This window comes from Oreochromis niloticus, linkage group LG14 (assembly GCF_001858045.2).
Source record: "Oreochromis niloticus isolate F11D_XX linkage group LG14, O_niloticus_UMD_NMBU, whole genome shotgun sequence".
Classification (NCBI taxonomy): Eukaryota; Metazoa; Chordata; class Actinopteri; order Cichliformes; family Cichlidae; genus Oreochromis; species Oreochromis niloticus.
Window position 1 is genome coordinate 6,532,974 of NC_031979.2, and position 13,869 is coordinate 6,546,842.

Genomic DNA, 13,869 nt, shown 5'->3' on the forward strand with positions numbered 1-13,869 from the left:
TTCCGCTGTACTAAAACTGGATGTAACGAGTGTTGGCAAGCGTGTTTTACCTCTAGTTCCTCTCAGTTCCACATATTCCACTCAGTAAGTGGTAGACGTGAAAACTGAGCTTAAATGAGCATGAACAAGTTGATATGTTGTTTTTTAAAATTCAGTGTAAATTAAGTGTTTTGTTCTTCCCTTTATTTGACTTCAAAACAGATTCTACAACAGACCAACTATTAAAGTAGACTTGCTGGTGATGGTTAGGTTTGTGGGTCGGGGATCTATGTAACCTCAAAGTTCTCTAAGATGTGTGTGTGCAGATTGCAGGTAGAGAATCTGAGCGAGACTGTGAGGTTGTTCTGAGAGCTGATGCTGCTAACAGTCAAGAAGGGAGACGCAGTGAGCACCACTCTGCACCACCTGTTTGCTCTCTGATCAGTGACAGACAAACCAACAACCATTAGACATTTTTGTACAAACACATATTTATTCCACGTCTAAGAAAAGACCAGATTTTGATACAAATTGGACAACAAAGATCTGCTTTAGTTAAACAGATTACGTTTAATTTACTCAATTAACGTGGAAACAGATTAGTTGAAATGTCTAAAAACAAGGATTCCTGAAGTCAACCATGAAGGTTTACAACATTTGTAGAACAAACACCTTCAAACCAGTTTGAAACTTTACATCAGCAAATTATAATTCAATAAATCTGTCATGTTTTCCTGCAACAAATTGTTTCAGAGAATTAAATTCTGCAGAGTAAAACCAGCAGGTTTAGCAGAAGAGCAGCACAGTCCCCCGTCTTCGTATTGACAGGATACAGAGGGCCTCAGCATTGAGCTAGAGGTCACATGTGTTTTAGAAGCGTTATGAGATCAGTACATGCCTCAGTGATGCCTATGAAACTGAGTTGAAGTGTAAAAATACAAAAGGTGCACAGCTGGACCGATCAAAGAGAGGAGCTGAGTGTTCTGTCAGACACATGTGAGCCAGATGATGGTGCAGGTCTGAAAGTACTGTCCCTGCAGCCTCTGCTGCTATTAGCAGCGTGTCTATTCACTGCGCTTCAGCAAAACAACACAAAGATGAGCTTTGCATTTTATATCATCAAGTTTTGCTTTGTTTTTTTTTCTGTTTTTTTGTGATTAAAAACAACACTGGGAAAACAAGAGGTGCTTTATTTGACTAATTACCACACGTCTGATAACGATGGGCTTCCCTGGGCTTTTAGTTCCTGCAGCACCTGAACGTTCCTGGGGGTTTGGAAGACTTTTGTTTGGAAAGTAATGTAAGAAAACATGATGTAAACATGAACTTAATAATCTGTCTGATAGATTTGTGGGATTTTTAATGTATGGTGGAGTGTTTAGCCTGATCATCCTGGTAGAGAGGTTGAGACAGCGAGAGATTTACTGGAAGCAAATGATATGATTCCAAGCTAAAAGAGGAAGTAGTGGTGCCAAGTTGTGCTTATACTATAAATAATGATTAATTAATTACTCATTTATATAAATATTCAGTGCACATGAGCTTCACCTCTAACACTATAATGTTATAAAAGATCATTATAAAACCATGGGAGAAACCACAAGACACACTATGTGCGCACAGGTCAAAGGTCAGCCCCACTGTTGTAGACTGGGATACCCAGGTGCTCTTTCCCAGTGAGTGCTGATTTCCGGCGAACACTCACCACCAGGGTACCGTCAGGATTAAGGGTCCCACTGACTGACAGGGGGTCCATATCCTCAGGGAACAGGGACTTATGGGTGAACGTGTCACTGATGCTGCCATCATCCAAAACCTGAAGGATGGAGATGAAAAGTCAAACAAGGGATTGGCCAGCTGGGAATGAAAAGAAAGAAAGGGCACAGAAAAGTGAGAAGAGCAACAAGGCCAGGGAAGGTGCTGGGGTGCATAAAGAAGGTGAGAAGCAGTGAAAGAGATGGAGGCAAGGAGTGCTGCACTGCTCAGCTGGTGAAGAACAAGCGGGGGGGAAACAGAGGCAGAGGAAAATGAGCACTGACTGCTGCTCTCTGAAGACGCTTTTTCACTGTTGTAGGTCTTCAAGGCAGGTTGAACGCTTGTGGATTTTTGCCAATTTGCCTTCTTAACCCTGTTAAAATGATTTTCCTGCACTGCAGCGAAGGCTCTTCCCACTTCTCCTTCTGCTCTCTCACCTTTTAAACATGATTAACGTCAAACTGTGAGGGGAGGCGGAGAATGAGAAAGCCAGACAGGCACCAAGCTTGTCTGCAGTTCAACAGACCACGTCTGAGTCCCATGTGATGGATATGACAGTGGCCCAGATAATTTTACTGTACAACAGTCAGTCACTTTTGATTTACGAGAAGATGCTGTCTTCTCGTAAACATGTTTTATTATGGTAAATTCTGTGGTTTTTGGCTTTTTGGGGGGGGCTTAAGAAATTATTTTATGTCTGCTTATGATCCCTCATGTGATTTAATGTAGCACTGATGGTGAGACACAGATGGAACAGATGGAACCTTATACTGCTGGAAATACTTCCACTAGAAGGAATAATCCCAGTCAAATCCTCAAGACCAAACAGATGCCTTTCACCATTAATTCACTGATACTCGGTCAAGGGAAGCAACGACACAAAGTGTAGAATTTCTACCTGAGACCAGGTTCTCTGAGTTCAGTTGAAGTATCAACGGCTGAAATAGATGCCTGGAGTCCCCTGGTTAAAGTGCTATGCTGGTTCATTATTTTCATGGTAACCAAGGAGCTGTTATACCTCTGGCAAGGAAATGTTAAGAAAATGTTTCTGTATAAGGAAGTGTGTATGATTTTTTTTTTTCCCCTAATCATAACCAATTAGTACCTAAACCTAACTGTATAATATAAAGTCTGACTTAATGCATAAACGTAACCAAACAGTGTCATTAAAGGTAAAGTGCAAACAAAATGGTCCCAGCAGAACTTATTCTTGTCTTATGGTTGAAAGTCATGTGATCTCTTCACCCCATCTGACTCCTGACATTGACATTTGTAAATTATGATGAGGGCTTTCTGACTAAGTCAGAATGGAAGAATATGTTATTGTATTTGCCTTCAGAAACTCACAAAAATCCCAAATTATTGGAGTCATTCATGGAAATTAGAAAGCATTCATAATAGTTCAAAAAATTCAAAATATTAATCAGTGATTCAAATGGCAGATGTCATACTTTGTGATCAACAAACAAATCATTGGACATGACTAATGATAATTCATGGCAGCAGCTGATTTGTTTGCAGTGATTTTGTAACAATAACAGCTTTACCCAGACGTGAGTGATGCATCCCAGCGGTCCCACGAGTACGCTCATGCACATTTGCCGACAAGCATGCTACAAGAGTTCACAAATACCCTGCTAATTCCCCCTCATTCATTCAGAAATCCCAAAACACACATACACCTACACACCTTCTGGGCGTGGATGACCACGTGTTGGTTGTAGGCCAGCACTACTACATCATGTGGCTCAAACTGGCTGACATCAGCTGACATGTAGTAGCTGTCTCCCAGACATCTCACTACACCACCTGTGCTGGTCTGTCCAACTGTTGCAGCGCCCCCCACAGGAGCTGCAGAATAAATGCACAAACATTACAACCGTATAAAGCAATATAGTTAATGCTCTAAAAAATAGTCAGCTCCAGATTGCAGTTCCTCTAATAGCCTCTTGAGGCTGAGTCCCATAGTGCATCAATTGCCATTGACACCCAGAAAGAAATAGCACAAATAATAGTATTAAAAGTGGATTTATAGAATTTTTAAAACAATCTTGGCCCTCATAACTGTTTTTAATCTTTTTTTTTCTTTTTAACTTTTTAAGGACTTTGTTAACCCTTCAAAGTTTTCATTACTAAGTGGTGTCACTGAATTTGACATCTTGACTTTGTTTGCTGTGTTTGTGTCTTCAGTAGCATATTTCAATAATATTGAATATAAAAAAGGCATACAAATAATATGTCTATTGTTAACATAGTTTTGTAAGCAAGGTGCAAAGCTAGCAAGCTAGCTAACGCATAACATAGCACTTCCATCTCTCCTCTAAATAGGAGGCTCCTGAAAAACAAGATGGTGATTATCATGAAGCTGAACCGGGGCCTTCAAAGTGCAGAGTTGACAACCAATGGGTGACATCACGATGGGTGCCTCCATTTTCCTTATACAGTCTATGTTTTCAGCCTAATTAAATGAGATGTTATTGAGTCAGTGCACTGTGTTTATTTACAAAGTCCACAGACTGGATTATTCAGGATTACTTATGGCACTAGCTCGTTTCTAACATGAGATTGAGAGCAACTGTTAAGCTTCCTTGAGAGGCACTGTCATTATGAAATTAGAAAAAATGTTAAGTGAAGTCATTTAATTTAATCTTATATTTTTAAAACAAAATATGCACAGTAAACACAAATTATTGGTTAATTTATGAGTTCTAAACAGTTTACTCAAACTACTGTGCATTTCAGTGTGCTTCATCTATTAGTTTGACACTGAACGTTTTAGCTCTCCATACAGAGTGCTGAGTCCAGGTATTATTTCTCAGTCATTTGGGTTGTTTCCAGATTTTAAACCACAACCTGTGCACTTAGAGGACAGTGGACGCCAGACAGGGACAGACTGAAGGGTCAGTCTGAGCCGTCAGTGTGTTTTACTGCTAGTCAGAAAATAAACAATCTTTTGGTAAAGAAGAGACGCAACAGGACAAGAATTGCTTTCATTGTATTTCTGCCTTCAGTCCCAATCAGTTCTCAGGTAGCTCATGAGAAACTGAAAATATTCCTATTCAGTGAAATAAAATTTTTAGTCCGGTTATTGATTTTGCTTTAATCTGCCTGTAACCTCATAAACCTTTTACTATTTCTGGTCATTACAGCTCTGTGCCCTGTGCAGCATAACTCATTTAACACGTCATCATAAGTCTATATCTGCACTCCACCTTTGCTGTAATAATTTTCACCTTGCTATTAAATGCACTGCATTTATACAGCTCTTTTCCAGCCTTATTGACCACACAGAGTTACTTCTTTATTTGACCTGGCGGACAATGTCTGGAGCCATGTGCGCTCTCACAGCTAAGGCTGGTTGCTATTTTTTGGGTCTTTTTTATTCATTTAACCTAGGCCTAGGCCTCTTTTTCTGCTTATGTGCAAAATAAAGAAAAGCGCTACGACTTACCATCACAGTACTCGTGAGCAGCTACTCGAAAACAGCTAATGTGGAGCACGATGAAACTAAGATGACCTTTTTTGTGCACTTCTGTCACACATAATAACAGCAAATTAAATCACATCGATCAGATCAAAGAATACACAAACCCTACGACCTTTTGATCAATAATTTTTTATTGTCTGGTGACCCTTTGTTAAGGCCCTTCACTGAACAGTGACTCAAACCATAGCAGGTCTTTCAGGCTTGTGATTTTTATTCTTGCTGAAGGATCACAAAAACATAAAAATACATGTTTTTATGTCTTTATGAAACTAAAAACAGAAGCACAAATGTGTAAGTTATGCATTTCTGTGTCTTTATGTGCGCCAGTGTAGATCAATCCAAATATTGATGGTATTGATACAAACATTGGCATCAGATCGATTCTGGTGTGATAGGATCAATACTTTATTTCTATCCTCTAACAACAGAAGCTGACCCAAAGTGCATTAGAGACAGGCACATTTGCTTTCCAGCTCTCCAAACAAACAGCATCAAAATACATGAAAAGCTGAAAGGTGTGTTTTGTTGTATTAGCTAATTACTGTGGAAAGTAAAAATCACAATGTGGTAATTAGAAGTGTTCAAAATGTGCAATTTAACGACGATTAATCTGATAAATCATAGCACTTAGCTTTCCCCTGATCTTAAAGGTTAAAAGTATCGGTAACCTTCTGGTATCAGCATTACTGGCCCTTGGTAGTGAATCAATAGCAAAATTTGCAGTATTTCATGTTCAAAAATGCACAAAATTACACAGGAATATTTTCTTTTTGCAGTATTTTTGTGACCAAAAACATTGTAAAAGTTTAGCTAGCTATAAGTTGGCATGACTAACTCCTGAGGTAATTAATGACTTCCAGTGCTCTGAGCTATGGAGTTGTTCCTCACTGTTGTGACTGCACAGGGATGCAAACATAGACATATAAATCATGGATGTAGCTTCTGGGTCAGAAAAACAAATTAAGTGCAGAAGTGCCTTAAACCTGCATCCTATGTGAAAGACCACCAGATGGCGAAAGCTGTGGTTGCAAAAAGACCTCCAGTCCTATAGAAGTCTGTGGAAAAATAGCTTTTTGACTTGACCTCTACGAACACTTTTCTGATGAGTTTATAAGCTCAGTTGTTCATTTCTGGGCGTGTTCAATACAGTTATACTATGTTTCAGAATGGAGTATTATCTTTTGTGCAGTAATTTTGGCTAACTAAGTGTTTATCGCTTCCTTATTTGAATATTAGGTAAGAAGATGTTGAAAACATTTTTCAAAAATTTTGATTTAGTAAAGAAAAGCCCTGCGTGAAGAAACCCCCCAAAATGCAGGTGTAGTATATATTAACCTATACTGGCACAAGAGTTCCTTACCATCATGCCCATAGGAGGGTCTGCTGTGCCTTCTGAATGGGGCCAGACAGTTTGGTCCTCCAGGGCCCTCCTCTCCAAACAGACTGGAATGATCGGCGTAGTCGAGAAAAGGCTCAAGAATGGTATCAAGTGAATCAGATGATCCACCCAGAGACCCCTCTGTGCAGTAAGAGCTAGAAGTGCTGTAGCGTGCTGATGAGCGGTACGATGAGGAAGATCTGCGGCTGGAAGATGTCAGCGATGCCATATTGAGGGACACGCACGGCGCCAAAACACAGTCTGACTCTTCGAGCAACCAGGCTTCAGAAAACAAGATTTTGTTTTAAATACAAGGCTCTACTGACAAAATACAGCAGACGTAGTGGGCAACCCAAATCTACTCTCCAGCCAGAGGTCTTGCTGTGGGCTTTTATAAAGCACTGGTGCATTGTGGGTCAGTGGAGCACACTGTGGGCTTTACTATACCGTATCTCTCCTGTGGCCATAAATGGCATTTTGTTTGACCACTGGGCCAAGAATGTAACGGACAAACTGATAAGGAGTGGAGACCCCTTCTTATTCACACACACACACACACACACAGGGCAGAGATAAGTGAAGAGGACCTCTTGGAGATGCTTCTGGCATGTAGTCAGAAATAGCAAAGTGATGGACTGACCCCACACGTGATGCAAGCAGTTTATCAATAATGCAAGAACAAATTGGCCATTGAAATCCTTCTAAACTGCTAATGGAATAAAAGATACTTTAAGATGTGTAACGGAGAGTGTTTTCCCCAGAAAACAGATTTCAGAACAAAAGTTAAAGGTTGTTGTTTTTTACCTTTTTCCCTCCAGAAAGAGCCAGTGTAAATTCAGCCCCTGTTGACCTTTTCCATTCCCCCTCTAAAAGCTTTAATTGTAATGACATTTGCCTTCTGATGATACAGTCGCCCTCCAAACAGCGCCACACATCAACAATGACATTCAAGAGCGTCATATTAATACGTTTTATGGTATGTGTGTTTGTGCATTTTTCATCCGAGGATGTGAAAAATGACATTCAGCAGCATGTCATTTTGCCCTTCGGGCTAACGCCAGCCTCACTTGGAGCAGGGACACAATCATGTACAAGCTATAAACCTGAAACAATCCAGTTAATACAAGCAGCATACATCAACATGACAGTCCCAATTTGTGCTCTCAGGTGAAACACTTGTATCCGTCCTTGTATAAAATATTATGCATTAATAAATCCTCTGCAGTGTTTTTCTTTTAAAGAGCCTTTTCAGAGCTTTTCAAACATCTTAATTATATGAGCTAAATATGCACAAAACACACAAAATGGACAAACATTGAAAAATGTAGAAACTCAGCCGTGTGTCCTTCAGTGTCTCACACTCAGCGGTAGAGGGGTTCATCTGTCCTGCCCCACCCCCACTGTCTCCACTGGGAATAGTTTTAGTCTCTTGTGGCACATTATGGTCTCTGGAGCCAGAACATAGAGTCTCTGCTGACCTCTAACAGATGGTGTGTCTTAGCTGCAACATGGATGATGGGATAAAAATGGTCAACTAGTGTTAATGAGGTAAAAGGCTAGAAATAGCAGCTGCTGCGAATTAAATCTTAAACTGTAGAAATTCTTCAAATTCGGCCACTTGTGCTGGAAACATGTATAAAATCATCAATTACTTTCAAATATAACGCCTAACAAAAAGCAACAGGCAAGGATGGGAATGTCTGGCCCTCTATTGGTCCAGACTGAAATACTTCATACTTCACTGATGAATTAATTGTTCCATGGAAGTGCATGCTTTCCAGCCATCATCCAGTGAGACTTTGGTACTAATGCCTTCAAGCACACTCACTTTGTGTTCCTACCTGGTGGGTTTGAAAAAAACAGACACATACAGTTTAAGCTTGGCTTTCTCGAGAATGAGCACACGCACAAAAAGAAGAAAACGATCTGACACTTGCTACAATCATGGCATGTGTGTTGGTGTCATTCCAGTGTGACTTGTGCTTGCACTTTCTATAACTTGGCACGCACACAGTGCAGGTGGTTTGGAGGCACAAATGTGCAGTCAGGCTGGTCTGTGGTATATCGCTGCAGGAACAAAGATTTCTACACACACAGACAGATTACTGCAGCGGCTGGAAATGTCACAGGCTAGTAATGGCTGGACCCAGAAAGCAGACTCAAACAACTGACGTTAAGCTTAAATGGTTTATTTAAACAAATGGAGCTGATACATGTACAGTGAAGACATTTAATAGCAAAGGGCGGCGGACTGCTAGAATCTGGAAGAGGAGAGAGAGTATTAGCAGTGACTGGCAGGCTCAGAGTGTGACTGAGGAGCATTCTTACTTAAGAGGTGACAGTTAAAGGCTGAGGCAGGCAGTCTCACTTCTGTGAGTCATGTGGTGAGCGGTGGAGAGTGGGCAGGCAGGTGGGTTTGCAGGTGAGTACTGATATCCACTTTGTCTTGATGGGGGAAACAGCTAAACCAGGCAAACGCCTAAGCAGAGGACAGAGTATTTACAAAAACAAGACATCGAGGATGGCACACAAGGACAATTTACCTCTATAGTAGCAAAGAAACACAGCCAGAGCCAAAAAATGATTTGTCATATTTAAACTGCTGCAGATAACTTGTTGGCCTATAATCTGTGATACGTATGTCAAATATATCTCTCATGAATCATAGAAAGTCATTCTGAGCCACAAAAAACATACCTGTCACAAGGCAGAAGCAGTTTTGGGCAAAATGACTTTTATATACCCTTTATTTATCCAGCTATAAAGTCTCAAAGGACTAGACTGAATATCTGAATAATATAGCTACAATAATAGAATAGAACAGAATAGAATTCAACTTTATTGTCATTGCACATGCACAGGTACAGGGCAACGAAATGCAGTTGCCCTGTACCTGCACTCAATAACACTGAGTCATAATGATACTTGCAGAATAGGTACATTTACCAAAATAAACAAAGATATTACACATAAAAGACAAAGAAAAAAAACAGAACAGAAATCTCTTTCTGGCTCAATACTGACCCTTAAGTACATAGTTTTGATGATGATAACAGACTGCAGGTGTGTAACAGCCAGCCTGAGGAAATGTGATTGGTGATTATGCAGGAGTCTGCCCACATCACCACCGGAAAGCACAGAGACAAGAAAAACAGCTCCACCACAGCCTGCCCCAGTCCTAACAGGAAAAGACCAAACATTCAGCAGAATTAGGGCAGATTTTTATTGCAAACTGAACGTAACGATTACTGGGCTGTGCAAACATCACAGTTTACACGAACAATGACCAGCAAGTTTCACGCCCTTATTTTTGCTGTTCTATTTGCATACACTGAGAGCCACGTTTACAACGTTTTAGACAAATTTCCACTGCTCTGTGATGAACAATAAAGATTTTTCTGATTTGTATTCTGATAAGTTACACCATGACACTGAAGGCGATGTCATTAACTTTCTGTTTTGTTTTGTTTTTAACTGGATGTGAGAGTTCAATCTGACCAGGAAACTGAGAGCACTGCACGCTTCAATTTTCAAATCAATTTTATTTATACAGTGCCAAATCACAACAACAGTCGCCTCAAGGCACTTTATATTGTAAGGTAGATCCTACAATTAACCCTACATACAGAGAAAAACTCAACAGTCAGATGACCCCCTATGAGCAAGCACTTTAGGGACAGTGGGAAGGAAAAACTCCCTTTTAACAGGAAAAAACCTGTTATATGGTAACCGCTTATATGGTAACAGCCTGGAAACACAATCCCACATAGCAGGCAGGCCTGGCCTGGATCTGGTGTCAAGCCGGCACTGCTGGCTGACTTCTGGCATGGTAAGTGGTATGTCATCCAGCTATGGGCCAGGCCTGGTGTAGATGGCACTGTTTATCTGATGGCATGCCATATTTGGCTCGATTGTGGTTTGGTTTATGTGGCCCAGGCTCATAGAAAACAGACTTGGCCCGGATCCGGCATCAAGCTTGCACTTCTGACTGACCGGTGTCATGGCAGGGTGTATGTCAACCAGATGTGGGCCACCAAAGGGCCGTCACTCTTTGTGGTATGTGGGCCATGTGTAAGCACATTGTGTGGACCAGATCCGGGCCATACCAATTTTGCTATGTGTGATGTAGCCACGTATTAAGGGATAGTTTGACCCTTATTTGGAAAAGTAGAGCCTGAGATGCCTGAAATTCATAATGAAAGTGCTTACTAGGGGGAGAGGTAATTTCTGCTATATATTATAGATTCTTTTCCAACCTGGAGAGTCGCCCCCTGGTGGTAAGTACAAAAATGCAGGTTTAAATAACAAGTGCATTGGCTTCATTTATCAGTGGGAATTTTGGCATTAATGATCTTAAATTATAGGTTCTGTATAGGTTCCTGAATTTTATTATTTAGGTTAATTAAAATGTTTAATGTCGAAGATAAATTAAATTCAAGTACAGCTCTACAGCAGGTCTTCTATTAATATTCTGGATTTATATTGTCACAGTTTTCAGAATTCAAACTTTCTATATTTGAATTTTATTTAAGTCTTGACCCAGATACTACTGGATATGTTCAGCTCACAGCCTGAGCTGGAGCCATTCAAGCCCAAGTCTCATAATCAGATTTCTCACTCTGTGGCAAAAGTCTGATCTTTTCATGGCTGCCTGAGCTGGGAAGATCAGATGTGGTTCCACCCTGTTTCACAGTCTTGACAAGATGAGATTTGTACCATGAAGAAGTCTTTTTTTTTTGAGTGTGTCATTTTTTCCTCGGCCCTGGTGTCAACTTTATTTTTCTGTTATGAAAAACAGATGTAAAGCTAATCTAAAATACTCTGTAGTGCAGGTACAAGGATAAAAAAAAACAAGGGACTTTGTTCATCTTCATAGGTTGGTATTATATGACATATTAATACTGTGCACTAGTACTGAGAAACTTTTGCATCATTAAAAGGAATGTGAGGCTGAGAGCTGATCTCCTGTCATACTGAATTATCTTTCTAGGTCAGAAAGATGTGTTTTGCCTCTTCACAGGAATGCAATGGATACATTACACCGCCGTCTGATAAATGATGTGCCTGACTCACACCGAGCTTTTCTTTTTGTCTCGAACCTCATGCTCTGCTTTTTAACCCAGACAAGAAAAGATGATCAGAGAAAAAAACGCCTCCAAGGTGAGGAGCATACAAAGACCAAAAAGACTAAATTCCACTGGAAATAAGAGGGTAAATATGAGTGAAAATGATCCTTCTTCCTGCTATTCTGAAGTCAGAATGGGATGAAAGAGACATATTTCAACAAGAAGGTAGCCGCAGACAGTAGGAGCCTTGTAATGAAATACCTGCTTCTCATTTGAATGTAATCTGAATGCTTACTGATCTGATGGTCTTTGGTCCGGGAAGGTTTGGCCATGGAACTTTCACAAACATCTGCAGGTTATTAACATCTGCATTCTTCTCAAGTAATCACTACAGCTGTCAACTGTTGTGTTGCCTTCTCTAAGCTCACTTCTCAACCAACTTAGTGATATATACTCACATTTTATTAGTATATTTATACTGCTTTTAATCCCCTACAAGAAAACTGATTGACATTTTTGTCTGTGAAGTTTTTGAAATGTTGTACCCAAACAACTTTTGATCAGTCAGGCATTGGTAATGGCAGCACCACAAACAGCTAATCACAGAGTGGCATTAAGAGCATAAACTGTATATAAAAGATGGAACTCTGATGTGGAAGTGCCTTAAATCTGCATTCTTTATAACGGCCTTTAGGGGGTGCTTTCTGTGTTTGCACAACGTAGTTGGATCTAATGAGAAAATTGAATATCTTTTTATTATCTTTGTTTATATTTATATGCTGGCTACAATGTTATTATATACAGTTGATGTCAAACTGTTGCAGAAAATTCATATGAAATATATGTGGTCAGATGGTCAGTTAAGTTTATTTAACCATCCCTCACAGCCTCTGATCCTGCTCACTTTACCCTACCCTGCTTGCCAATCTACATACTTTATGCTGTGAATGAAGTCTGTGAAATTTAAAATGATTCTTTTTTGTCTTTAAGTTCGTTATAACTGGGGTTCAGCGACCCAAAACCTAATGGTGATTTACATTTGTCTGAGTGTGAACTCAGTGTCGTGCTCTGCTCTGATTTATCCATCCTCTCCACTCTTTCCTGAACCACCAAATGGATTAGCCGGCTCCCTGGGGGCCCGTGATGTCATGGAAAAATGAAATACATACTACTGCAGGATCACTGGAACCAGCTCGATTCTGTGCAGTTTGTCTCCAACGAGCGTGCTCTGCCCTGCTAATGACTTCATAATTATTATGTCATCACGTCAGGGAGCTAATTGCAACAGGGCTTATGTTGCGTGTCCACAGTGAGGGTGCAGGACTAAATGATGCTTACAGAGGATGTAAAGTAATAGTTCATTATCTAATCATAACCTTTAAACACTGTATGAAATCCTTGGAGAACATTGCATCACCGTGCGATAAAAAAAACACACTTCTTTTTGTAAAGAACAATAACAATATTTTTATTAAGTTGAAATAATATCAGATGCAGCAAACAAAGTTTTTTTTCTCTCAAATCCAATGTGGCAATATTCAAATAATTACATTCAGCCAAAACAGGAAGAAAGTATTAAAAAGAAGAGGGAATAAGAAAGAAAGAGAGAGAGAGGATTTCAATTCAGAAGGAGGAGAGGGTTGAGTTTGAGTGTTAGATGTGGGTGGATGTGGGTGGTGGTACATGCATCCCAGGTAGAATGTGGATGGGACAATACATTCATTTACAGTCATCTTCCGTATTTCCTCGTACCCTGTTAGCCCATAGTGCTGCGATGCCTCTCCAGGGTGAGTTGTATGGCTTTGCTCTCTGAACTCACACAAGCCTCCTCTCATTTCAGAGTGCGCGCGTCGCCGTGTGCACCCAAACGCCCACCCCCGAGGATTTGTGGAACATTTTAATTAAAACAGCAGAGGCTAATGTGGGTTAAACATAGACCATCTCTGCCTGGGAAGATTCCACTCTCTGTGTTCCTGCAGCACTTTTCACGCTCTCTGTCTCTCTTGTGTTTTTCAGCTCTCGTCCTGATATCCACAGGCGGGTGGGGCTGTGGCGCGGAGAGAAAGCGAGCCGTCCCCAGGCCCTTCAGCTTTGCTCTAAAATGGTAAGTAGGTTATAAGGGGACAGGGGCACCAACGCCAACCGAATATTCATACACCCCCCACCCGCCTTCCCTGCGTTGACACTGTCCAACAGATGCTTTG

General features: G+C 40.6%; 1 protein-coding gene across 1 annotated transcript; it reads right to left on the reverse strand.

Annotated features, from left to right (window-relative positions):
- Positions 1 to 275: 275 nt before the first annotated feature.
- hspb12 (heat shock protein, alpha-crystallin-related, b12) lies at positions 276 to 6,965 on the reverse strand. The gene is made up of 3 exons (XM_003456311.5): positions 6,582 to 6,965; positions 3,425 to 3,585; positions 276 to 1,795 (listed from the first exon to the last, which is right to left on the reverse strand). Exons 1-3 carry the CDS (start codon positions 6,826 to 6,828, stop codon positions 1,604 to 1,606), a joined length of 600 nt encoding a protein of 199 aa, XP_003456359.1. The 5' UTR covers positions 6,829 to 6,965; the 3' UTR covers positions 276 to 1,603.
- Between the last annotated feature and the right edge of the window lie 6,904 nt (positions 6,966 to 13,869).